The sequence below is a fragment of the Dendropsophus ebraccatus genome, chromosome 7, assembly GCF_027789765.1.
Source record: "Dendropsophus ebraccatus isolate aDenEbr1 chromosome 7, aDenEbr1.pat, whole genome shotgun sequence".
Classification (NCBI taxonomy): Eukaryota; Metazoa; Chordata; class Amphibia; order Anura; family Hylidae; genus Dendropsophus; species Dendropsophus ebraccatus.
The window spans coordinates 56522054-56549624 of NC_091460.1; the positions used below are offsets into that span (position 1 = coordinate 56522054).

A 27571-nucleotide genomic window follows, 5' to 3' on the forward strand; every position below is an offset into this window, starting at 1 on the left:
TTTCCACTATATATGGGACTCTTGGGAATAATGATATAGATGAGAGTCTATCTATTATTATACTTATGTAGGTATTGGGGTTTATTTCATTTCATTTATTTATTTATTTACTTATTTATTTATTTTTTATTTTTTTACTTTTTTGTTGTTTATTTCTCCTCCTCACCTTTTACCTCCGCTTCCCCCCTTCCTACTCCACGGCATGGGCAGGATGGGTTGGGTTGGGCGGGTTTTTATAGGGGCTAATAAAGATTTAGATTTAGTTGCATGGGATTAGGGGTTGCAGATAACAGTCCGTATACCCTGAGGGGAATATGCTAACGATAAGATGGACTGAAGAGTGGTGATATTCTTTTGCTGTTTTTTTTTTTTTTTTTTGTATTTGTATTATGTATATAATATATATTTATTTGAATAATGTACTGCAACTCACTAAACATGTACAATGAATTGTTAAATATATATTGTGGAAAATAAAAAAATTATTTGAATATAAAAAAAGATGAGAGAACCTCGAGCATGCTGGAGTCTATCCAAACCCGAGCATTCGGCATAGCGGGGGCTGCTGAACTTGGATAAAGCCCTAAGGCTATGTGGAAAACATATCCATATATTAATGTTTTCCAGGCTGCTTAAGAGCTTTATCCAACTTCAGCAGCCCCCGCTATGCCGAATGCTCGGGTTTGGATAGACTCAAGCATGCTCAAGGTTCGCTCATCTCTAATGCCATTATCTGTATTCAAAAAGCCTTTCCCCAGCCCCCCCCCTCCCTACTCTCTCTCTCATCCACTGCTCATTATCAGGAAATCTTGACTCTTTTACATCAGTCGGACTCTGTCTGTTCTATGGGGAGGGGGAGGATGGAGATTAGTCGGCAGCAGAGAGCAAAGAACAAAGGATTATACTGCTTGGAGCTATGTGAAGCTGGCATTCAGAGGTCAGAGGAGATAGCCCTGTGATGTAGCTGTAAATTAACTCTTTGTTGTCCTGTTTTAGTGCCTCATCCCCCTCCACCCTTCCCCTCTCCATAGACAATCATGAAGACTGGGGGGAGAGCTTCAAACAGCTTTTTCATTATAAAAATGCATTTTTCGGCTAATAAACCCAATTACAAAGTTTCTTAAAATCGTCTGGACTATTGATTTATGCAAAAAAAAAATAATTTAAACGACAGTGACACTTTAAGTTATGATGTGTTGATAGGAGTTATGTCATGTCCATATGTTTGATGTTTAGGTGTAGATATATAGAGGCAATTTCTTTTTGGACCAATTTCTTTTTGGACTGTGACAGCAGGCCCATGCTCTAAGCTTCGATCATTGTAGTTTAACCGCTTAGATGCTGTGGTCAAATTGTGATTGTGGCATTTAAGTGGCTTCTGAATTTTTGTCACCCCGTCAGCAGCGGGGTAATGCAGTTGCTGGGATGGAGATTGCTTTATATAGCAGCAGGGGGCCTAATGAAGGCCCCAGGTATGCCATATATTTAGGTCTACTTTGTTTTGCCCCTGGCAAGGCCGGTCAGCTCACCTGTCAGTGTTGTGCTGACAGGATAATACACTGCACTACAACAGTAGTACAGTGTATTATATTAATGCTCTGAATATTGCATTTCAAAGTCCCCTTGTGGGACTAATATAAAGTAAAACTTGAAAGTTTTGGAAAATATAAAATTTTTTTTTATATTAAATATAACCCAAACCAAAAGCCTTTTATTTGTCTCGTCTAACCTTATTGCACAATTCAGTTTGCTTATCCAATGACATTTTGCAGAGTTCAGATGCTGTAGTTTGTGGCTGGCGGTGTGGACAGGCCTCTTTTATGGAATTTATCCAAAAAGCATCTGGTCAAGGAGATGACATCTAAAATGTGCTGTGATCTTTGGCATTCCCTTTTCTCCTGTTCCTTCCTAGCAACATTTCAGCTCTTTATTGCTTTTTAGGTCCTTAAATTATCATCTTGATTGGGCCTAATACCTTATAAGCAACCTATATGTATACAGTGGGTTGTGTCGCAGGCCTCCTTCAGAGGGATATGGTGGAAGCTCTTTACAATGTATACTTTAACTGGAGGCCTGGAACAGGATCTTTGTAATATAGCTCCATTATGTCCTTTGATTAAAATAATTTTACTGGCTTTTTTGTGACCTTTTTATAATTTTGCAGGTTATTGAACGCAATCAAACCAGGACTAATAAAGAAGATCAATAGACTGCCTACACCCATTGCGGGGTTGGTAAGTTCAACTAACTGTTTTTTTATGTAAATATTACTAAATGTGCATCTTGTGATATTTGTAGTTTATGGACTAATTTCAACAATACTCATTTTATTTGGACAGGCCAAGCGTTAAAGGTTTGTCTATTCAGGGGATTTTCCAAGTTTATACTTGTAGACCCCAATCCCCCATACACAGGATAATTGATATATCTCTGATCGGTGGGACATCTGACTGCTAATTGCAGGCTGAACCCTGAGACCCAGGCTTATAAAATATTTTTTGGTGATGGGTACAAGGAGATAGTTGAGCACTGTACTTGGCTTTCTCATTGGATCCATAAAGAGTGGATGGATTTGAGAAAACACCTTTAAGATCACAGGGTGAAACCCCTTTTTATTGGAACTGGCATGGAGAGCAGAAGCCACTTCAGAGAAAATAGTGTTTTGTATAATTTTGTGATATTTTGTAATTTTCTGAGACTGCATTCCATGTGATTGGCTTAGCTTTAAGGAAATCTGTCAGCTGGATATCATGCTCAGAGCTGCAGATAGGTGATAGGAAGAAAAACCAAATGACCCCTGTGTTTTAGGAGATAGGTGTTTGCAAAGTTTTACTTCCAAGCCCTGGTGTCAAAGAGGCTGGATGAGCTGCAGCATGCAAACCTCTTCCCTCCCTTAGCACCCCTGCATGGGTTCCAGCACCGGGCCCTGAAAATCATGCAGGTTCGGTAGGAGTGTGGGAGGGAGGAGGAATGCATGCTGCAGCACAGCCCAGCCTCCTTGACACTTAAACTTGAAAGGAAAGCAAGATTTTATAACTTTGCAGACAGCCAGCTATGGTATCTGCAGCTCCATGCATGATATATAGCGGACAAATTTCCTTTAAAAAGTTAACGGGCTTGTCTAATTAAAACTAGCTGATTTTGCTGTAGCATTACTTAGCAGGGGCAAACATTAATAGCAATGGCCATCATATACTACATGGGCTACTTGAGTCTGCCAACACAACTCCTCTTTTATGGCTTCAGAGAGTTGGATCCTGGCATGATGGAACCCTTTCTGTGATGTCCAGCCAGCCACCCGTGTTATATTCTGAGTGAAAGCTGAATTTGGGTATTTTTTTTCCTCACTTTAGAATAATCCTTACTAGTTGTGACATTAGTATGTAAATAGAAGTATTGTATGAAAGAAAAACTGTTCTGAGTAAAATTAGATCATAGCTGATGGCACCTCCACAAAGGGAAAAATACTTTCCAGCAATGTTTTGGTGTATACACGTGTTTGTGATATTAGGTTTTCATCCTAGAAATAGTAACAGCACCTAGGGGAGGCTGGAACTCCGAGAGAGAGAACTTTATTTGCTTTATTTGCAACATCTGTAAGGAATGTTCTTCACAACCGCACACAGTTCACTCCTGCACTAAAATGTTGCACTCTATTGTAATCCCCATTACTTCTATGGGAATAAACCGCGCAATTCATACAAAGATGGCTCTGTAATGTCAGTCTGTATTAGAGCTGCTAAATCCCAGTGGCTACCTTTAAATTAACCCCATGGTGTAGGGCTAATCTGAAGCCCTAAATCTGAACTGTGACCAAATGTGCAACATACAATGTGTGAACATACCCTTAAGGTCTATAGTATTTCAGTCCTGGGCTGTAGAGAAGAACATTCCCATTCCTTGACTGTTAGTAAAGATCTTAAAATGTTGAGTACCTGAAATAATAAGTAATGTATTGTAACTAATAGAAGGGGATTGTGGCGAGGGTCCGTTATTCATGACACCAGTTAGCGTGGATCAGCTGATTTTTCTCCTCAGAGCTCTCTTGGAGTAGAAGTATCTGATCCGCTAGCCTCTCATTTTATATCCCTGACTTTTGCAGTGTGGTGTGGATTATATTGTAACTCAGTAATTCTTGTATTTTTTAGTACTTTTTTAGCCTAGTTTTCTGTATTAGGGTCAGTTTTTGTAGTTTGTTTCTATTCGTCATACAAAAACATTTCCTGACTGCCATTTATACACAGTATTTGTAGACACAATTGGTTCTGCTCAGGGGGGCATTTGAGTTTGTAACATGTTTTCCCCTTCCTTTTGTAACTGTGGTGACACCAGAAAGAGGGGGAGAGGGGGGGGGGGGGGACACTATGCTTTCGCCCTGCCTCACTGAATTAAGAATTTGTGGCAAAGCAGTGGGGGCATATGGGGAACTACCAGTGGTCTGTGCTTGCAAGGGGACCATGGGACAGGATCAGATCACTGCTTCTCCCCATTTTGGAGAACCATCTGCTGTTTTAACAGGAACTGGGGATAACCAGCTGTCTCTCATCTCTGGTCCTCCTGTACGTTTGAAGGTATCTGAGTAATGGGCATCATTGTTAGGACTCGAGATAGACGATTACTGTGACTGATGTAGGTAAAGGTTGTAGGATCTGTTCTGCCATCTTATCACCAGCCAGCATTGTTACAATGCCTTAAAGGGGTTATCCAGCGCTACAAAAACATGGCCACTTTCCCCCTACTGTTGTCTCCAGTTTGGGTGGGGTTTTGAAAGTCGGTTCCATTGAAGTAAATGGAGCTTAATTGCAAACTGCACCTGAACTGGAGACAACAGTAAGAGGAAAAGTGGCCATGTTTTTGTAGCGCTGGATAACCCCTTTAACTATTGCTCAGAAATGAGAAGGCTGTCTGTACAGATCTCTTCTATGCTACTGTCTGACCTCTCAGCTCGTGACGTTATGGTATTATGCTATTACACAATGATTAGTTGATAATGTCATTAGCATGCAATAATCCCTTGTTGATGTGATTTTCTAGAGAAGTGTGTGACATTGACAATGATGTTTCCAATAGCCACTTATAGCTTAGAAGGCAATGTCTGTCTTCACTTACCAGATATTATATTACAGTAACTCATTTGTTTGTGGATTTCCCATGATAAAGCTTAGATACCCACTGATAAGGCATGTAGATGGCACATGTCATACCCATGTGTGTACACAATCTTGCTCCTCATTGGATTTGTTTTTGTAATTGCGTAAGACCTAAAATAGTTGTTTACTGTGCGGCTGTGGATTGAAGTCTTACTACATATTAGGGAATTTCATACTGAGCTACTTTCCAGCCAATAGGCAAAAAAGGCTTGTGAAAAACACACAGTTTATATCTACTACAGAGACAGATTTAGGAACAGTTCCTGGAATTGCTTATTTAAAGGGGCTGTCTCGCAAAGAAACCCCCTGTAGACTGAATCAGCTCCTCAACTGGGGTATGTAATCCACTTTTTTTTGTAAGATCCTAGAATATTGTTTTCTTTTATTATAGTATATACTGTATATATAATATATATAGCTTTGTTGTTGCTGAATCTAAAACTGTGCTGTAATGTTACATAATGCCTGTACCGTAGCAGTTGTTTCCGCTTCTAAAGGGCTCTTATTGTTTCCGCATTTGTTCTGTACAGTGTGTCTTTGATATACGCTTTGATTGAAGTGTATGGCAAACAGGAACATGCTGGTGTCCTGCTGTGTGAAACAATGTAAAATCTTGGAATTTTAAGGAATAATATCTTTGGAACGAGGTGATGCAAGTAGGCACTAAGAACAATAGCTGCAGATGGAGAGCCCACGTTCTCATATGGCAATAAAATGAGCTGTGGGCGCTCATTTTTGTTCAATGAACTCAAAAGAAGGTGATCACAGGGACCATTGTCTGGTTTTACAGGTTACCAGGTTTCTATATCACTTTGGGGGGGTCAATTTCCTGTGTTAAATAAAAAGCGCAACAATTATCTATGGGTGTGTCTAGCATACTGCAGTAGCGGTTACTGCCATGAACATATCCTCTACCCACAAGAGGTTGAGGGTCTACTGGGACCTAGGTATGGAGGAAACTTATTCCCCAACTGGAGTGCAGTACTCATGTACAGCCAGCACTTACTTCATTTTCTACGGGCTTCAGAACATTGCTATGCACTGACCTCTAAACTTTTGATGTTGAGAATACCCCTTTTAAGTACTTAAAGGGGCAGCTGTACTAATACTTATCTAATACTAACTGTCAATGTAGACCAAATCGTATATAAAATTATCACGATAGCTTATGCTACTTATTAAATTCGGCACTGTCTAGTTTATGTTTAAAAGTTTATGTTTATGTTTTTATCTTTAAAGGGGCACTACAGCAAAACTTGTTTTTCCTTTCAGTTCAACTGGTTTTAGAAAGTTTATATAGATTTGTAATTTACTTCTATTTAAACATCTCCAGCATTCCAGTACTTATCAGCTTTTGTATGTCCTGCAGGAAGTGGTGTATTCTCTCCAGTCTGACACTGTGCTCTCTGCTGCCACCTCTGTTTATGGCAGGAACTGTTTGAGCAGGGAAGTTTTTTCTTTGGGGATTTGTCAGGACATACAACAGCTGATAAGTACTAGAGGATTTTTAAAATAAATTACAAATCTATATAACTTTCTGACCCCAGTTGAAAAAAACTTCCCCTTTAAGCCACATCCCTTTCATGATTAGCCACATGTTGAGCAAGGTGCATATTTTCAAGCCACTTAATTGAGAAATCATTGGGGCAGTCCCCTGTGGCTTCAGTCTGCCCCACTGGCTTTGATACATGGAGATATCTGTCAGTCAAGGATGATAGGTTGGAAAGAAGCTGCTGGGGACCACCTCGAAGACTGTGGTTCAGGCAGCACGATATGTTATGTTCTTGCTGCATTCTCTTTTCCTAAGAATAGATGTGGTCCAATATAGCTTTCATGTCATACAAGTTAGTAATATCTACACTATGATCATTTACACCCAAAGCTCAGGCGATTTCCCATTGTCATGCCAGGACTCCTGTCAAACAGCTGATTTTATAAGGGGAGATTGTCTTGACCATTTTACCCCACTTAAGCTGTTATAGTATTGCGAGTAGCCATTAGAAATGAGTGATTCAATTCAGCACAAATCTAATTCTCTTGAATTTCCAACCTATATTAATCCAGGGAACCTGAAACCTGTCAGGGTCCTGGACCACATTTTAGCTGGAGAAGTAGCCAGTGTGAAGACCTATAGGTTTCTGTAAATCCCAGTGACTTGTCAGAAGTTCCTTCAAGCCGTAGAGTTTGATTGCGCGGCTGGTAACATTCTGTAGGAAATGTCACTTGTTCTGTCTAATTGGAAATGATTTACAGGAAGTCATAAGAATAGGTGGTGATATTACTGGGGTCACAGTACTGATGGGGGCCTTGACCTGCAGTCACGTCTCCATTTACATAAACATACTTCTCAACGTGCTTGTCCTTGAATGACATGGAACATTTGCTCGGAAACACAGTGAGCAGTGTTAACAAAAATGGCACCTGACCTTTCATAAAAAGCTGGCATTTGTCACCATTAGCACAGTGCTGCCACCAGACTATAATGAGGGGGTCATGTTGTCTTCCTTCTGCTTATGGAGTCTGTCCAAAAGGATTGTGTTTTTCTCCCCCAGAGCCCAGTCTTGCATTCCACAATTATGGCTTTGAAGCATCAAACTGGCTATATAATGTAGATTATCGGGTTTGGAATTGTCATATTTCTTAGATATTCCAGATAACACTGGAGGTCTGTATCCAGATGAAGCTTTAGCTTTCTATAAATGAACAGTTGTGCAAGTTATATAAACATTGCCGTGTAATTCTTTCTTTTCAAGATATGTGTTTACTGCCAGTGAATGAGTAGCTTGTCTTCATTCACATGCACTGCGTATATATGTGTATATATATATATACATTGTAGTTAATTATCTGAAAAAACTTGTCCAGCTTCTAAATGTTTTCATTCACTGACAACATAAATGTTTTTTGTAAATTGTGAGAAATAAAAGCACAAAGTATATTTGAAAGTTGTAGAACTTTCATTCATACAGGGGTTGTCAGAGGAAAACTCAGAGGAAAGTGCTCAGGGTGGCAGTAAAACATAAAATATGTATTCATCTCCACTGGTTCCCCACTGGTGTTGCTCAGACAGTTTGGTTCCCTTGTAGTCCTGACCCACTTCAGCCAGTTATTGGCACTCCCCGTATGGTGGACTGGAGAACATGAAGATTGGAAATGGCAGTGGGGATGGCACTGTTGGAATCACACCAGTGGGAAACCAGTAAAAGACCAGTATTTTTTTTTACCTGCTCTCGACATTGCTGCACCTCCTTATATCTTCTTCATCATCTCGGTCTACCACCCTACCTACCCGTGCTTTACGCTCTGCTATTGACCTACACCTAACATCCTCCTTAATCCGTACCTCTCGAGCTGCACTACCCAAAGCTCTTAACATGCCCTCAAAATTCATCTTTTTAAAGAGGCCTTTTAGGTTACCTAATTTGGTTAAACCCCAACCCCCCCCCCCCCCCCATCAAGCACTTAGGGTCCTATTAGACAGACAGACGATGACCCAACCAATAATGTAAATCACTGCTCGTTTACAGAGCCTATTACATGGCTCGATGATCATTTAGCAAGGGGTGCATGGACATCATTAGCGATGCCCTAAACTGTTAATACATTACCTCTAAACGCCCCTGGCCTACTCCTGCCCTCTGCTTGCTTCCTGGAACAGTGGCTGCAGCTTCAGAACGAATCTTTGAACTGACAGGCCTCTCAGTCAAACACCGGCTGGGACCCCTGCTATTACACAGAGCGATAATCACCTGAATCTGCTGATTCAGCCAATTATCGCTCCGTGTAATAGGGTTCTTAGACCTGTAGCATGCAGGCATTGGTTGGTGACTGGTTCACTCACCTCTATCTGTAATGTCCTATTTAAGGCTATGTTCACACAACGTATCAGACCGGCCGTTCCGTTCTGTGCCCGGATCATCGCGGCCGGTACTCAAGTACCGGCTGGATGATCCATCTGGCCGCAGAGCTCTGATGCGGGCGCGTGCTGATGCAGAACTCCCCGCAGAGCTCTGATGCGGGCGCGTGCTGGTTCAGAACTCCCCATAGCGCACAGTGAAGCCAGCGGCCAGAGCCGCTCGCTTCACTGTGTGAACTGACAGGTCTTTCTGCGCCCGGAGTTCACTGAATTCTGGCTGCAGAAAATTGACATGTCAGTTATTTTGCGGCCCCATATGGGATCCTGGCCGGAATGTATATGATGTGTATACGCTCCGGCCGGGATCCCATATCAGATAAGGTTATGTTGCGCTCCGCAAAAAGTACAGCCGTTGTTGCCGATGGCGACTTTTACGTAGTGTGAACATAGCCTAAAAAAGATGGCCAGACCATAGTAACAGGGAAGCACTTTTGCTCCTCTCTTTTGTCTCTCTCCTCTGTAAGCTCTTTTGCGTAGGGCCCTCATTTCTCATGTTTGGCTTGATAATTATATGTATATCTCTGTAATGTCTGATTTTTTTTTCTATGTATGTACCCCCAGGATGGTAAAGTGCTGCAGAATCTGTTGGCGCTATATAAATAAAAAAATATTATTATTATTATTATTATTATTATTATTATTATTATTATTATTATTATTACTCTGTGTGGTCCTCCGCCCCTCCCACAAGCTTGTTAGATTTTAACTGCCAGGGTCTTTTGTTCTTAGGGACACAAGCTGCTGCCAGATGTGTCTGGCAGTGTTTTGCTCCCCTGTACCCATTCACAGACTTATAAATGTAGGAGATAGTTATAAAGCTTTTATGCAAATATATTTGTTTTTCTTAAAGGAAAATTCCTTTTTTGCAAGTTTCAGCAATATGACACCCATTCATTTGGCATTAATCCTGAATCCCTCTGTGTTCTTCCCTATTCATCTGTAAAGCTGCATTCATAGTCCTGAGAGTAGTACATTGTAGGAGCCCAGATGTAGGATGAGAGCTGAGCTGTTGTATCGCACATCTGACAGCAGAGAAGACATAACCCACTGTCTGATCCTAAGGGCAGCAAAAAAAGCATTGCCCTATGTATAGGAGTGTGTGTGTGTGTGTGTGTGTGTGTGTGTGTGTGTGTGTGTGTGTGTGTGTGCGCGCGCGCGTGTGTGAATAGAGACATCAACATCAAGTAACTGATAGTCAATAAACTAATATAAAACACAAAGTATTTGCAAAATAACTCAATATTGTATGTCAATGTAAACCAGGACAGTAAAATCTGAATGATATGTTATGTATTTGGTACTCTGCCTCATACTTTTAATAATATACCATCTATTGGACATTTGCGTCGATGTGCCTTACTCATACAGGACACTGCACTATTGGCTGTCAACTTGTTTGCTATTTTGTTTATAAATGGAACTTTAATGTCTATTGATTCTCTGTGTAATTCTGCTATTGATTTACATGCAGGCCTGTCTGCTGAAATGAGAGCAAGGAGCAGTGCTTAGCAAGCCACTGTCAAGCTGTGCTTCATTTCTTAAAGGGGTAAAAATAACCTTATTAAATCAGCTTGTGCTAGATAGTTATAAAGATTTGTAACATCTTTATTTTTAGTCTAAGCCTTATCAACTGCCGTATGTCCTGCAGGATGTGGTGTATTCTTTCCTGTCTGACAAAGTAATCTCTGCTGCCACCTCTGTCCATGTCAGGAAGTGTCCAGAGCAGGAGGTTTGCTATGGGGAGCTTCTCCTGCCCTGGCTAGCTCCTGACAAAGAAAGCAGGGCAACAGGGAGAACTATGTTAGATTGGAAAGAACTACAGGACGTCCTCAGCTGCTAAGTACTGGAAGGCTTGATTATTTTTTAAATAGAAGAAATGTACAAGTCTGTGTAGCTTCATGGCACCAGCTGATTAGATTGTTAGCTGATCCCTAAAAATCAGAAGGTTCCACCAACTCACAAGTCAGACTGTCTTTCGTTTCCCACATACACATACATGCTCAGCTTGGGTGAGTGTGCAGGTATTCTGAATGGTGAAAGGGGAGAAAGCTGCTGCCAGGCAGTTCTGGCAGTAACTTGCCTTCCTGAGAGCAAATGGGTCCTAACATGTCCAACCCTTCTTTTCTGTCAGGAGAGTAAGGCCTAATTTACATATATAAGTTGCATCCTTTTCCGTTTTTTTTTTTTGTGGATATTGACCACAACTGATGTCACAACTGATGCCAAAAAGGCATCAGTTGTCATCAGGTTTTCTATCCGTTTTTCAGAAAAAAACTATCAGGTTCTATCAGTTGTATCAGTGTCTATACGTTTATTTCATCATTTTTTTCCCCACGGCATTACAGGGGGCCATCTATATAGGGGGGCAGCAGGACACCAGAGCCCTCTACTTTGGGCAGCAATATATGTGGCCATCTCCTACTACAGTGGTAAAGAACCTTGGCTCTCCAGCTGTTGCAATACTACAACTCTCATCGTGCCTGGATATCCCAGACATGATGAGAGTTGTAGTTTTGCAACAGCTGGAGATGCAAGGTTCCCTACCCCTGTCCTATAGTACTGCACCTGTACAGAGGAGCTAGGGGCTGGCCACCTGCAAGGGGACACTCTGTTGCAGAGCCAGGGTCACAGGGGGGGCAGGGACAGGGACATCTCTATGGAGCACCGGAGGCAAAAGCCGGTGGTGCATGCGTCTGCACACGGCATGCCTCCGGTGCTCCATAGACTTTAGTGGATGCGGTGCCGGATAGCCTAGCGGGCCGTACGTCAGGACGCTGCATGCTGCGTTCTCCCGTACAGTCGGTCCAGCGGCATCAGTTGTAGAACGGATCATCCGAACTGTCCCATTGAAAACAATGGGATCAGTTCAGAGATGCGTTTCCCTCCGGTGCTTCTCTACTGCACCGGAGGGAAACGCCGCCGGATATGTGTAAACTAGACCTAAGGAGGCCACCATACAAATAAGATGGACAGCTATTTCCACATAAATCAGCAGGTTTAGCTGCTTTTATCTGGTTATCTGGTTCAAAGGGGTACGCTAGAAAGTTAAGCCCCTATTCCACGGGCCAACTAGAGGAGCAAACGAGTGCTTTCAGCGCTCGTTTACTCCTCGTTCCCCACTCACTGCCGCGGCTATTACATGCAGCGCCAGCGAGTGGGTAAGTGCAGGGGAGGCTGTGGGGAGCTGCGGGGGGCTGATCCCTAGATCTTCCAGGCAACACGTTGAAAGACAAATGACTGCAACGATCAGCCGACATCGTTCAGTCGTTACGGACGATAATCGTTCCGTGTCATGGGGTCTTTAGTAGCAATGTTGTTATTTCATGCTCTGCCTAAATATGACATTACAATTATCATCTTGTTATTGGTTCATCTCCTTGTTGCTAATGGCTGACATCTATGGTGCTCTTAGGGAATTCTTTACATGGACAGATAGTTGATATTAGAGGAATACATTTTGCATGTCTTTCATTTTTATCAAACTGTGTGATGTTGTAATATCAGCATCTCTGGACTGGCCGGTATAAGAGATGAAGAGCGTTTCAGTGGTAATCTCCTGAGCACGCTGTTACATTCTCAAGTAGCAGTCATACATACAATCCAAATCTTACAAATACATTTGCTTTGGAGCTAGCGGAACACAGTTCAGTCTGTACTTTCTCTCGGTACTGTACGTGCATTTACTCATGACTTGCAGCATTATGTACCCTCTCAGATATTTAGTTATAGATGGTAATTTATTTAGACCACGTCTAATTTAATATTTAGACCACGTTTACACAATGTCTTTTTTCATGATTTTTTTCCAACGTTGTTATTAGCAGTCGCAGTGCTGCCTGGCAAAGTGTCTGGCAGTGGGTGGCCCCCTCAATCCGTTGACCTCCGGTTGACAGCACCATGGCGCTGTCAGGTAACTTCATACATTTATTCTAAGCAGCCTGGCCACAACTGGAGGCGGAGATCATCCTCCTCTGGCCCAATCCTGGGTAAGCAACCGCTACATGGCCCTGAGGCCTTGCGGCCCTGTGACCTAGTGGGGAAGACGGGCGCGGGGGGCACATGCCTCTCTGCCCCCCCCCCCCCTCACCCAGCCTGCCCCTGACCCCAAACACCCTGAGTGGCTGCATATACTGTACATTTTCCAATGGAGTTTTCTTTTAAGGGATCTATTACATTATGATATTACATTATATGATCAACTATTACATGGTAATCACCCTTTGGTCAGCTGACAAATAAGCATAATCTCGTTCCTCAGCTAATCACATGGTTCTAACTGGCAGGTTAACCTGCAAAAAATCTTCAATGGTCAGCCGCACCTGACCCTCTATGATAGTGGATATGAGGCAAATGAATTAAAGAAGAAAAAGGCCACATATAGGATCCAGCAATCTTACATGCAGCCCTGCCCGCCAGATACTGAGTGCTGATATACGGATGGGTGTTCATATGGGGCAGAGGTCAGGATAAAACAGCCCTAAGGTAGTCTGTTATTATTTAGGGTTACTAAGCTATGAGGAACAGTACATAAGAGTGCATCTGAATATAATTACATTGCTATGCCATAGTTTATAGATACCACTGCCTGCGTATAGTGTTCTGCAATTTAGCCTATAGCTGTAGGTATCAGGACCCAGTGATGACTGGTACCTCTGCACCCCCTCCGCCCTTTCCATTTATTACTTGCTGGTTTAAAGCTGTGTGTTGTTTGAATCGAACACCTTAAGATAATGTCCAAATCTGTCTTTAGTACTCAACTTTTTTTTTCATCAAACGCTCCAGTAGTTGTGCATAATTTTCCACAATGAGCAGTTCAGTAGAATTCCCCAAGCTTTGAAATTTTAAGACTTGCATTGCTTTCAAAGAGAAAAAACTAGAGCAGATGTTTTCTATAAAGTAACTTATTACTGCACATGAGGCAAAGACATCAAACAAAACTTCATGTGATATAATAAATTATAGGCGAGCGATCGTTCGATGTAACCTATACTGTAGCAGACAGTAAAAAATGTTGTTTATAATGGTAGACCCCAACCTGAGGAATTCATGCTCCGGCCGGTGACTTCCTTGTTTGTACAAACCTGACAGGGGAACATGCCAGCGCAGCCCTTGTACATAACAGCCGGACGTTGGAGTCTGCCAAAAATGTGAAGGTATTGGTTTTATTTTCCTTTTTCTTCAGAGGAAGGAGGGGGAGGTGAAGTCTTATTAATGGAGAGGAAGGGATACTTGTGGTGCAGCTCTTGGGAAGAAAAGCACTATTGATGATTCCAAAATTTAGTAATGCCTTATGTAATGTAATCCAATGCTTTGTAACCTTGCGGTGGCAGAGCTGGCTGGACCACCCCATGCGCTCATCACCAACTCTTATTAACTATGGTTCATTCAGACTCAACCTGGACCTTTTCCCCCGTAAACTTGTTGCTCCAGAACTGACACACAAACCCCGGATTAGATTTATCAAGGTAATGAAATCTCTCAAACAAAAGAGTCTTTGGCTCCACGGAATGCAAGCAGCGGTTATTAAGCTCAAGGTTGGCTCAGCTTTCATTTTTGCAGCTGGGAGACATTGATATGAGCTCCCGAAGTGTAACATCTGGAGCACCTGGAATGAAAAGCTGTACAGGCAAAGCCTGGATGAAGTGTCCATTAATAGTAATATCAACGAGCCCCCCACTATGTACTGTACACGTTGGGCATCATAATGTAGAACAGGGCTTTTCTCATAACCATTATATAAGAAGTGCATAGACATCATAGGAATGATTCAACTATGATTATTTTTTGCTCACCAGATTTTGACCAAAGGGTAGTGTGGCTCCTTAAGGAGACCACCAAACTGGCATATAGAGTTTTCAAGCAATGCAATTACCCATGGAAAAAAGTATGCAAAGTACAGTAGCTCTCCTCCAAGAATGAAGAACTTACTCTATATTGCCACCTACTGGAGGAAGTTTCCCTTCAAATCAGTGTTTAACCCTTAAAGGGAATGTGTAATCAGAAAATAACTACTTGTATAAATGTTTTTATGTTAAAAGTATTTTTTAAGACATTTTGGTGATATTTTTTCTAATTTTACATTTTTTTTATCTATATTATAAAAAAAATTCTGAAATTTGCAGTTTTTATTCTCACCACTTTGGCTAAAACTAAGCTGAGACTTCCTTTTGTGTCTGGAGTGATAAGAGGAGGCTGCTGTAAAGTGATCTGAACAGCATTGCAGCATCAGCAGCTCCCTCTGGTATGACCTTTTTAAAGGTCACAGAACATGCTCAATGATGTTTTACATTCATGTCGAGGTGGCAGTCTGTCTATTGTCATCTATGTCCATTAGTCCTGCTGTAAAGCATGCCAATAAATGCCGTTAAAAGCAGCCCAGGCAATATGGCAGCCCCTATAATAATGTACAAATAGTAAAATAAATGAACATGAAAGTAAGAAAATAAAAACACAACAAAACACAACACAAAAGAACAACTTTTAGTAGCTAAGTCTAATAGGTAAAAATTCATCACTGTCATGCTGCCTGAACCACAATTTATCTGGAAGGTCCCATGTGGCTTCTCCTTGCCCCACCAGCCTTGGTTTAGAGATCTCGCCTTGAAGGGGAAGGGGAGAAGCCCCTATGGACTGCCCCGATCACTCTTGGTTTAGCAATATATTAGACATAGCAGAGAGAAACTGCACTGATCAATTAACGAAAAACTTCCTTTCTTGAAGCTCCATTAAAAACACAGGAGAATGGGAGTTTTTAAAGAGAAGCAGGCAAACAGCTGTTTTAGCATTGGTCACACTAAATTACGATGTGGTAAGCGGGAGCACCACTTACTTGAGTTGAGGTGAGACCAGGAAGTGCTGACCACCCAAAATGGCAGTGGTGGGAGATTATTTGTGTGTCTGGGTTTTTTCTTTTTCTTGTCAGCACATTAAAAAAAACATTCTATTGCTTGCCAACCCCTTTAAAATTAAGTTTTCACACTGGACCAACCCTTTTTGGAATTACATGGATCCCAAAAAGTCTAACCTTCAGCAAACAGCTGAAGCCCCTGTGTGCAGTTTGCAGGTGCATTTTATTATTACGCAGGTCATCCTTCAAGTGAACAAGTGAACATGACATGCGTGATTGTGTATGGTACACCAGTCATTGCAATGGCTGTCTATTCTGGGTCATGTGGAACATAGAGCTTATGGAAAGGAATTTTACCACCAGGGCAAATATTCTTAACTTATTGGGACAGACACAGCTTGGTGATCAAAAAAACGAAGCTACCTGAGATCTAATCAAACTAGTGACCATGGTGGTTATAGCTCATGGACTCCCAACAATGACATCTTCTGACTTGATTCAATGTAAACAGAAATACGTAAATGCCATAATGTAATGGGTGCACGTCGCCTTGTCCTGTAGATGTTGGAAGCACTCATTAATAACAAGCAAAGCCAAGTAATTTACCTCTATAATCCCTTCAGCGTGTATCCAAAAATTAGATTGGTTCTCAACTAGTGAGAGAGAGAGAAAATTCCTTTAGGAATGGCTTTCTATTGTCCTTCTCCTGGTATGTGTTTCTGTTATTGGAAGGAAACATGAAGGTGAAGTGCACTTGTTAATATGCCCTTAAGCAACTCCCTTATGTTTTCTCAAAGGGTCACTGAAAGTGACCCTACACATACAGTAGTTCTTGCTCTGCTAACTGCTAATGTCTTACACCAAGTTGTGAGGTTGTAATACAAAAATGGTGCCTCCTGATTCACTGACTTAAAGATTTGCTGGTTTATAGAGTAATAGCCCTATTTCACAGAACGATTATCGTTCATAGACTTGCTCCAACGACCGCTCGTTAACAAGCACTTAACGATTTTTTTAAGCGAACGATAACACATAATACGTGTGGGAACGTGAACGATATCTGTAGTGTAATGATTTTTTTGCGGTCGTTACATCGTTACATGGTCGTTTAAAACGTGGGGAAATGTAGGTAGACATTTCAAGAACGACTGAAAGATTTTTTATTCAACGAAAAGATTAGCGAATTATTGTTGAAAGACCAACAATTTTTTTTCGACATGTTGAAAAAAAATAGTGAACGACTCAACGACTATTTTGCTGTTGTCGTTTGCTCGTTTACAGCTATTCCACAGAACGAATATCGTTAACGAGCGGTCGTTTGAGTGATTTTATGAACGATAATCGTTCGAAAACGTTCCGTGGAATAGGGCCTTAAGGGCCCTATTCCACTGGACGATTATCGTTTAGATTATCGTTAAATCGTTCGAATCTAAGCGATAATCGTTCGGTTGAAATGCAGTTAACGATTAACGACCGAACGAGAAATCGTTGATCGCTTTATAAGACCTGGACCTATTTTTATCGTTGCTCGTTCGCAAAACGTTCGCAAATCTTTCGCATTGAATAAGACATCGTTCGGTCGTTCGCAATAGATACGAACGCAATGGCGAATAAATAGCGAAGAAAAAACGATCGCAATTACGATCATAAGTAACGATTATCGTTCCATGGAAATGAGTGAACGTTTTCAGGTCTTTCACAATAGCAGTCGTTTGAGATTGTTAATCGTTAACGATTATGCAAACGATAATCGTCCGGTGGAATAGGGCCCTAAGATGGGAGAATTGGCTTACTTTTTATTATTATAGATTTGCAATAAGCAAGTTCCAAATATGGCAATGGATTGGCCAATTTTATCCAAGCTAGGGAATCATAAACCAGAAAGAAAACTGTAACCTGTATCCTTGAGACACTGAAAACATTGTAACCTACCTGCCCATAGAGCCCATGGAGGACAGTGGCCGAGGAGCAGGGCTGGACTGAGCATCTGGCAGTTCTGGCAAATGCCAGAGGCATTGCAGTGCTCAGTGGACTGGTCTCCTCTGGCTGGGCTGGGCAAATCACTGGCTACAGAAGGCTGTGTAGTGCAGACACGATAATCCAGGGGAAGAGCAGCGTAGCAGTGTAGCCATCCAGCCAGATATTCCTCCTCTACAGCATCACAGCAGACCCCACCTCCTTACAGGCATAATAACAGGAGGATTTGTAAGTCTGAAAATCACAGCCCTCAAGAGGCTGTGCTTAATAGAGGGGCAGGGTTAAGAGGGTCAGGAAACTTAGGTGCAACATTAAAGGGGTACTCCGGCACTTTTGATATTGTGCTTCTTCACCACGTTTCTCCCGTGACCTCCTGCAATGTCTACAGCGGTACACTACCGCCTCTACTTCCTGCTCAGCCAAACACTGACCATACTGCTGTCCCATCTCAGTCAGTGATTGGCTAAGCCGGCTGTCACTGAGATGAGCTTGTCTCAGAATTGGCGGAGGCTGCGGTCAGTGGGGGAACTGGAGACACTGCAGGAGGACACAGGAGGAACATGGTGAGCGAAGCATAAGAAATTTATCATATTTATATAGGGGCAGCAATATATCAATAGTTTCTAGGTGCTGACAGCAAATGGTGCTTTGTGCCCTCCAATGCCAGGGCTGAATTTCAGTCCCAGTCCGGCCCTGCTAGGGGTGTACCTATAGGTGATGCAATGGTAGCAGTCACATGGGAAAGCAAATGATCTCTACATCAAAAGTCACCAATAATATCGGTTACACCTATGCATGTTTCTATTCACTTTCAGGAAGATAAACTATTAGATACTCCTTATGTCCTGTCTGCCATAAAATGCAATGCTATAATAGAAGTATGTCTTATCTGCAGTCGTCTTAAAGGACAACTCCGGTGAAAAGCTTTTTCCCAGTAATTGAAACATGTTACAAAGTTATATAAATTTGTAATATGCTTCAATCACCTATATGCCCCCCTTCCCTATCCTTTCCCCCCCTCAACCCCCGCCAGTAAGTGAAGAATACTCATTCTTATCTAATGACTCTTGACCCCAGGCTTTTCTGTGGCAGCCATTTTGTGACAATTACATCATCAAGAGGGAGGCGGGTCTAAGCCCTGTTAGGCCAACCTCCCTTTGTCAGATGACTCAGCTCTCATTGGCTGAACAAGCTGTAAACCATCTAACAGTTCTAGAGAGTCAGACATCACTGGAGACAAAGTGCATCTTGGGAAAGCCCAAACCAGGAATTGAAGAAAAAAATGAAGACACGGACTGGAGCTTCAGTTAAGTTTTTTTTTTTTTTTTTATCAGCGCCGGAGTTGTCCTTTAAGTGCCCCTCTTTGGCCATGGAAAAGTGTATTTCCTTGGAAAGAATACAGTGAATTTCCGACGCTAAGATCTGAGCTTTTGCTCTTATTTCAGAGCTCACTGTCGGAGGAAAGGATTAGACTTGCTACAGTTAGAGACATGTTAACCTTGGAATGACTTCAGAGATAGTAACACAGCTTCAGAGATAAAATGTTATAGTAAAATTGGCAGCATTTACAATAAAGTATTTTATGTTCCCCTCTTTCTTTATACTGCCTCCTAAACATACAGGGATCTTAAGGATTTGAAGGAAATCTTCTTAATGCCTTCAACACTAATGGACGTATCTCAGCACCTTGTTGCTGGTAAGGTTTCCATTTTAGCTTACAAGCTATTAATAGCGTTTGCACATTGTTAGTCGTCTTGTGGTTGTGGATGGAAGCAGCTGTTGTCTTACTAGCAGCCAAGATTAGGTTACAGGTTCCTAGATGTAGTGGGAAGATACTTAGATTGGAAGCCGCTTCTGTGTCTATGGGAGCTTAGATCTGGAGTGTAAGGGTAGCTTCACACGCGCGGGCTCGCAGCGAGATTCTCGCTGCGAGCCCGGCAGGTCCTGTCAGTTCCCATAAACTACATACTTGCTGCGGACCGCAGCGAGTATGTAATTGTACCGCGCTTAACCCCTTCTACTCCCGCCGACTCCCCCGCTGTAAGCAGCATACATTACCTGTCCTTGCTGCACGGGTCCGGCGTCCTGCTCTCCCGTCCGGCCAATTAGTGGCTGCGGCTGGGCAACACACTAATTGGCCGGGTGGGAGAGCAGGACGCCGGGGGGAGTAGAAGGGGCTTACAGCGGGGGAGTCGGCGGGAGTAGAAGGGGTTAAGCGCGGTACAATTACATACTCGCTGCGGTCCGCAGCAAGTATGTAGTTTATGGGAACTGACAGGACCTGCCGGGCTCGCAGCGAGAATCTCGCTGCGAGCCCGCCCGTGTGAAGCTACCCTTAGGGACCTGTTACACTGAGCGATTTTTAGGGTATAAACCCACACCGTATAAGCAGCGTATTTACTGCTGCGATACGCAGCAAATACGCAGCAAACACGCAGCAAATACGCAGCAAAAACGCAGCAGATTATATCTAAATAACTGAACACAGCATCAAATCTGTACCAACAAATCTGCTGCGTATTTGCTGCGTATTTGTTGCATATCTGCTGTGTATACGGTGTGTGGGTTTGTACCCTTAAGGATAAACGATCGCAAACGAGATTGTTTATCGTTAACCTGAAATCGTTCACCATATTACACAGAACGATAATCGTTAGTTATGATCGTTACTATGATCCTTTATTCCTTCTGATCCCAGAAAAACAATGAACAATGTGCTATTACACTGAACGATTAGTGGACAAATGCGGAACTTGAACTAACGTGGAATTACAGCAAACGATTAGCTAACAATAATTTTAGGTTCAGATCTATATCAACGACATACGAACGATTTTTCGATTGTTGCCTGCAATTACACAGAACGTTTACATTCGACCGATTTAACGATTTTTCGCACGATAATCGTTCCGTGTATTAGGGCCCTTAGGGTCCCCACACACTGGCCAATTATTAAGCAGGAGTGTTGCTAGAAATTCTCCTTCGACAAATAATCGACCCATGTAAAAGTGACATTGATCAGCTGAGGAGCAGAAAAAAAATGCCCGCTCCTCAACCGACCGCATCTTTTGTGCAGGCTTTAAAAACTATCACTATTGGCCGCACATCTTCATGTGTAAACAGTGGATGTGTGGCCCATAGCAAAAGATTTAAATGGCCACCCAAACTATACAGTCGCTTGGCTGCTCGATTAGTTGTGCCGTCTAAAGGCACTGCAAACAAGGGCGGATCTCGCTAGACGGCACTCGTTTGCGAACATGGACGGATGAAGATCTGGTAATATCAATGGACCTTTAGACAGCCGAACCCACCGCACATGGCGCATTCGGCTGTCAATCTAAGGTGTATGGGGCCATTCCAAACAACCACCAAAAGATGATGTCAGTAGTGGTAGGGGTCAAGCATGATAGAAAGTCACGGCTGACCCCTTTGTTCACAGAAAGATACCCCACCCCATAGAGAACACAGGAACACTCAACCATGCCGAATATTCCTGTGTATGGGGTGGACAAGTGGCGGGCAGGAGACATATCTGACGCTGAATGATCTTTGGCCATCCGTTATTGAAGGTCAATAGGGTCCTTTAAAGCAAAATTAGACTTTGTTCACATCTGCATTGTGACTTCTATCACCTTGACGGAATCTGCGATGGAAAGCTTTGACACATGTGAACACAGCCTAACCTGTACTTTCCATGTCTGTAAGGCCACAGATATTATTTAAAAGGGATGTGAACTTGGTTGAAAAGAGAAAAGAGTCTCTCAAGTTTAACCTCACTACTGTGTTGATCTGGAGGAAAGCAAAAAACTTTTATGAGGCAGATACTAATTTCCTCAGGATTGTCTGCTCCTGCACTGTTTGGCACGTCTGCTTAACACTACTCCTGTCGAACATGGCCGATTTAATAAAATTATACTGACTATTGCATGCACTGATATTATGGATCTAACCTCCAATTCAGATTGCCCGTGTCCTTGTTTGCATGACCCTTCATGTGGGTACAGTTTTTACTAAAATCTGCAGTAATAATCTTTGGATTTGCACAGCTCAATAGAAGTATTTGCAGTTTTATATGTGGAGGAGAAGCAAAATGCATTTATCTTGTTGGATGTGTAATCTAAAAATAAAAAAAATCTTATTCCTATATAAAGCGAAACAAATAACCAAGTCTATTCAGTGAGGATTTATCTTTTGTGCCTGGTACAAAGATAATAGGGGAATAAATGAGTGTGGGTTGTAGAAAAAAAAAGCCCTTTGTCCCATTCTACAGATCCGTCATGCAGATGTGTAAGCCAGGAATTTGTTGTTTGGAGGAAACAGTGATAACATTTTCGATTGATGTGTCCTAGGAGCGTTGTGTAATGAAATTTAAATTGCATCGCAAGACCACCCAGCCCCTACATTTACTGAGATGCATGGTTACTGGATGCCAGATCATTGAATTGTGTGTGTGTAGCAGGACGTTGCCACCGTCGGCTGATACCTGTTGAGTTGCTCATGTAAATATTCTTGATTTTACATAGGGGGTGGTTTATACAAAGCCTCTGGTCCCATTATAGATACCTGTATTTGGTTTTACCTAAGTGTAAATTGTCAGTGACCTGTTACTTGAGAGAGAGAGAAACTTTAGTAAAATTGGCAAAAATAAAAAGGCAACTGGCTTTGACTGCTTGCTATAGGCAAATGCTCTACTTTTCTTTTGTACTCATATTGGTAAATCAGCTCAACTGTATCTTCCAATTTAGTTCAGCTTCTTACACGTTAGGCAGGTTTTACACAAATGTGTTACATGCATGTTTTTCTATCCATATTACAGACACAAATCCCAGCCTAATCGCAGGTCTATTGAATAGAACTGAAAGCTTTTAGCTTTTTGTGGTCTGCCCGGGAGTGGGTTGTTTGAAAATAATAAAGCACACACACCTTCCTGCCCCCCATGCTGTCATCGTACCACTCTGTCTCTGCTGTGTGGCCAGTTTTGGGACCTGTTGTCGTGACATTACAGGCCCACCCAGCCAATCATCAACTGAAGTGGGACACCCCTGCAGCTGCTAATTGGCTGGGCAGGCCTGCAACATCATTACAACATGTCTAGAAAACAGACACAAAGCAGGGTAAGATACCAGTAGGGGGCAGGAGTCAGGGAGATAAGTCTGCATTATTCATTTCAAGCAACCCATCCTGGGCAGATCTAAAAAAAAAAAGGCTCCTGCCCAAAGTATCCCTTTAACTTGGTCAGGCTGGAACAATAGCGAAAATATACATGCAACAGTTTTTGGGGTGTTGTTTTGCAGCCCAAAAATGTCATGTAAAATTTGGGTCTAATGGAATCCTAAAGAATTTCTTTGTAGGACTTAACAAGTCCATGGATTACAAAGATGGACTTGTAAATTTCCTATTATCCTGGATTGTTGATCCAAAGAAAGACAAAAAATAAAACAAACTAAAAAATGATGTAGAAGCCAATTTTCCTAAATTTAGTAAAGAAATTTTCTTGACTCAAATCTAGCAATTGGAATAAACTTACCAATGAAAGCCAAGTAACACCTGGGCCTCACTAGACAGGCCGAGAGGATGCCAAGGCCTCACAATCTATGGTTCAACCATGGTAAAATAAAAACTATTGCTCAGTCTAGCCTTCATTTGTCTCCTAATCTCCGTAAAACATTAAATAAGTATAAAATGAGTCAATACTGTTCCTAAACCAGAGATTGTTACAGCCAGGGAAAGAACTGTGCAGCTTATATTCATTTTTGTGAAAACTGCCTCCCCAGCTGTGCCTCACCAACAACTAGGGGGTGCCTCACTGTTTGAGAAGCACTGGTCTAGGTTACTGACCACCACTCTAAAAGCAGTGGTCTGGCTGGTGTATACATAGCTATAGTATACATATTTATATATATTAGACCGTATATATACACAATATCTTAATTAGAGATGAGCGAACCTCGAGCATACTTCAGTCGATCCGAACCCGAACTTTCGGCATTTGATTAGCGGTGGCTGCTGAAGTTGGATAAAGCCCTAAGGCTATGTGGAAAACATGGATATAGTCATTGGCTGTATCCATGTTTTCCAGACAACCTTAGAGCTTTATCCAAGTTCAGCAGCCCCAGCTAATCAAATACCAAACATTCGGGTTCGGATGGACTCGAACCCAAACCCGGTTTGCTCATCTCTAATCTTAATACATCTACATTTTATTGCTATATATACACCAGCCAGACCGTTGCTTTTAGAGCAGAGTCGTGATTGGTAACCTAGACCTAGCTGTCAATGGAAAGAGCAGCATATAAGGAGAAGGAGGCAAGTTTGCTAAATGAATGTCTTTGCAAAAGTATTAAACTCGCCGTGTCTGACAAGTATAACTCCTATTAGAGGAGATGAGAATCTCTCTTCTCCAGAATTTAGTGACTATAACCTATTTATTAAGCTAATGTTATCACACTCCAGAAATCGTTTTGCAAATAATACTGAACAGTTTTGAATCATGCACAATTTTGGCTGTAAAAACTGGACAATCTTTATTCTGCTAGATAGCGCACATTGAGAAATATTTTAATAGCGTTTCTATCTCATTTTATTTATACAGGGTTGCAAACTTGACACTGTGCATGACTGTGACTAGACCTTTAGTTGATATACAATCCGAATTCCAATCTGTGCCACTCTATCCTCCACTTACATCCGGTAGCCAGCTTTCCAGAAAACACATGATTGATGCGATAAGTTTCTGTTGTACATAGGGTGGACTTAAGGAAGAGGTGTTGACTTTTAATCAACTTTTTTATTGAAAGGTTTTCATATATATTTTTTTTTTTTACAGAATAGATAATAGTATCTACTATACAAACAACAGTAGAATAAATAAATAGAAAAAAACATACACAGACACTGGGGGGAATTTATCCAACATTGTGTAAAGTGACACTGGCTCAGTTACATTAGCAACCAATCAGGTTCCACCTTTCATTTTCCAAAGAGTCTGTGAGGAATGAAAGGTGGAATCTGATTGGTTGCTAGGGGCAACTGAGACAGTTTCACTTTACACCATGTTTGATAAATTTCCCCCACAATGTTCAAAAATGAGAATATTAGTGGCCAGAAAATCTAGGCAGATACACCCCAGCACATTAGCACTTGATGTTGTTTTGTTTTTTTCTAACCCATATGCCATAATATCTACCACAAATCTGCACTCTCAGAGGTTAATTTACCCACATGTACTTTGTTGCCCCTCAAAGCTCCATTTTATTCCACTTTTTTCCTGGCCCCTATTGGACCATTCCCAAATATATAACATCACTCCAAATTCCCATACCCCCCCGAATGGGCACCGACCCATAAATTCCATTTGGATCTTCTATGAAATCTGAAATATACACAAGTGGCCTGTATGGAGGTGGGCCTACCATGGCTTGCTATAAAACTGAGGATAAAACAAGTGCTCCCACCAGTGGCAAATTCTAGCAGCCCATAGATTACAGGATTGTTTGGGCAGTGGTCTTCTATCCTCATCTGTTTTGGCTTTTATTGTATTACTTTTTTTTTTTGCACACATCTAAAATTTATTTTACAGGACTATGCAGTATGTTGGCGGTAAAAATGTAAGATAATTTATATCTTATTATTATTATTTTTTTTCTGATGGTTCATATATTACTATAATTAATGAAAAAAGGAGAAATCGCTGTTTGCTCTGTCAAATCTGCCCAGTCTAGTAGCTATTTCTCTTGTACATTTCTGCCTTTTGTTGATGGACTCTTAGTGGCGCCTAATCGCAGACCCTGACAAATGTCCTAGTCACATGGCGATGTTATCTCTATATACATGCTGTGTTCCAAGAGATGTTTTTCAAAGATGGCGGCAGCCTGTACTCACTGGTAGGGTGTTCTGGTAGCTCCTGTGTTTGTACAGCCAGTGTGCATTGTGTGAACTACGAGCAGGGAGCTATGAGAGGTAATCTCTAGGAAGGAAACCGTGCCAGTCTGAGGACTCTGGAAGAATACAGCACTAAAGATGATCTCGGGAGACGGTGCCAGGCAGCTGTAACCTGAGTTGCAGGTCTGTTGGGTATCAGCTGAAATGCAGCTAGACTTTTCATAGTTTGTACAATTAACCCCATGTTTATCAGTACAGTGTTCATTACTTTATTAAATGTGCATTTTTCTCCTTAAATATACAAATTACATGTACCTAGTAACCTATAAGGCATTGAGTTATCCTCTTCCATTAAGTTATTAATACATATATATTCCTCCGCTATTTTTGTTATATCCAGAACGACAACTAATGCAGCCCATTGTATAAATATTTGTTTTGTGTGTGTGTGGGGGGGTTATATAACAATAAAAACTACAAAACACACCTGTTGTCACATTTACAGAGCCCCATTGACTTCAATAGAGCTGAGCTGTAAAACCAGACCTAAAACCCATTGACAGGAATTGTCATATTTCCAAAAGAAAGACACACTTTTTTTTTCCAATTCTGTACAATCCTCTCGCTAGTATGTACGCATGATGTACGTATGGACGTGATCTGGCAAAAATTCTAAGGGTAGCCTCAGATTTCTGACACTCTCTTTTACCATTTGTATTATTACTATGTGGATTAGTCCCCTTCTGTGCCGCTCGTATGCATACTAAACTTCCCGCCTGTTATTTAATTCAGTAGTATTTGATATTATGCACAGGCAAAAATATATACCACATTTTGCAGCATAAACTATTGTGCATATCCCTACTTATAACAATGGGACACCCATGGCTCACTTTTTTTTAAAGATCTCATATTACATATTACTTGCCAGAATGCACTCCAAAAACACCACGGTAACTGTACCTAAACCTAATCAGTTGTGCCACCATGAAGTCTAGGAATGCTGCCTGACACCTTTTGGGGTGTGGTAATAATTACCATGTTGGTTGTTATCCTGGCATCACCACAAGCAACTAGATAAACAATATATTTATGTTTTATGGGAAGGGCTGGTTACTGTTGCATTACAATATGTTACCACATTTATTCTTTCCCCCACGCGTTTTGGTCCAGAATGTAATCTACTACATTACGGTCTAATAAGCTATTGAGTCTACCATTAGGATTTATGGCAAAAAATACTGAAGTTTTACCACTACAGTAATTTATCACCTATCTACAACATAGTATAATCACTGGGGTCCAGCCACCGGATAGAGAGAACAGAGGTTCCTAAATGCCCCCTGTGAACAGAGTGGCAGTGCACTTGCATGACTGATGATAGATTCACTGCTATAAGAACTCACATGTACATTTCCATCAGTCCCATAGCAATGAATAGAGCAGAACCCTTTAAAGGAGATTTAGTCTGAAAGTGTAGCACTTTAAATACACTACATATTTTGGGGGTTGATTTGTGAGTATTTGGACAGATTTCACAGATGCGGTAACACCGATGATGGATGTGTATGTAAACATTTACATGGTAGCTTTCTTCCAAAAACAGCATCAAAACAAAGGTGTCAGGCCTTGCAACTTGGCACCATAGTAAGGAATAGAGCTGAGCTGTGGACAGGTGTGGTGTTGGTTTTGGAAGAAAGCAGCCTTGTTTCTGTCATCTAGGTCTTCCCTTTAGATTGTGTTCACATTACCCTAATACAGACATATTTTTCTGTCTATATTATGAACAAAAATCGGTCT

At 41.6% G+C, this 27571-nt stretch overlaps 1 protein-coding gene across 6 annotated transcripts in view; it reads left to right on the forward strand.

The window, feature by feature from the left end:
• Nucleotides 1–27571, forward strand: part of LIMCH1 (LIM and calponin homology domains 1) — a 206224-nt gene that overhangs the window by 100682 nt on the left and 77971 nt on the right. For 5 of the 6 annotated variants that reach the window (XM_069977568.1, XM_069977569.1, XM_069977572.1 and 2 more), the window contains exon 3: nucleotides 2165–2234. In XM_069977568.1, the coding sequence (XP_069833669.1) occupies nucleotides 2165–2234 (70 nt within the window). Of the gene's footprint in view, nucleotides 1–2164; nucleotides 2235–24979; nucleotides 25498–27571 lie in introns of those variants that run through there. The other variant, XM_069977573.1, reaches the window with a different exon arrangement.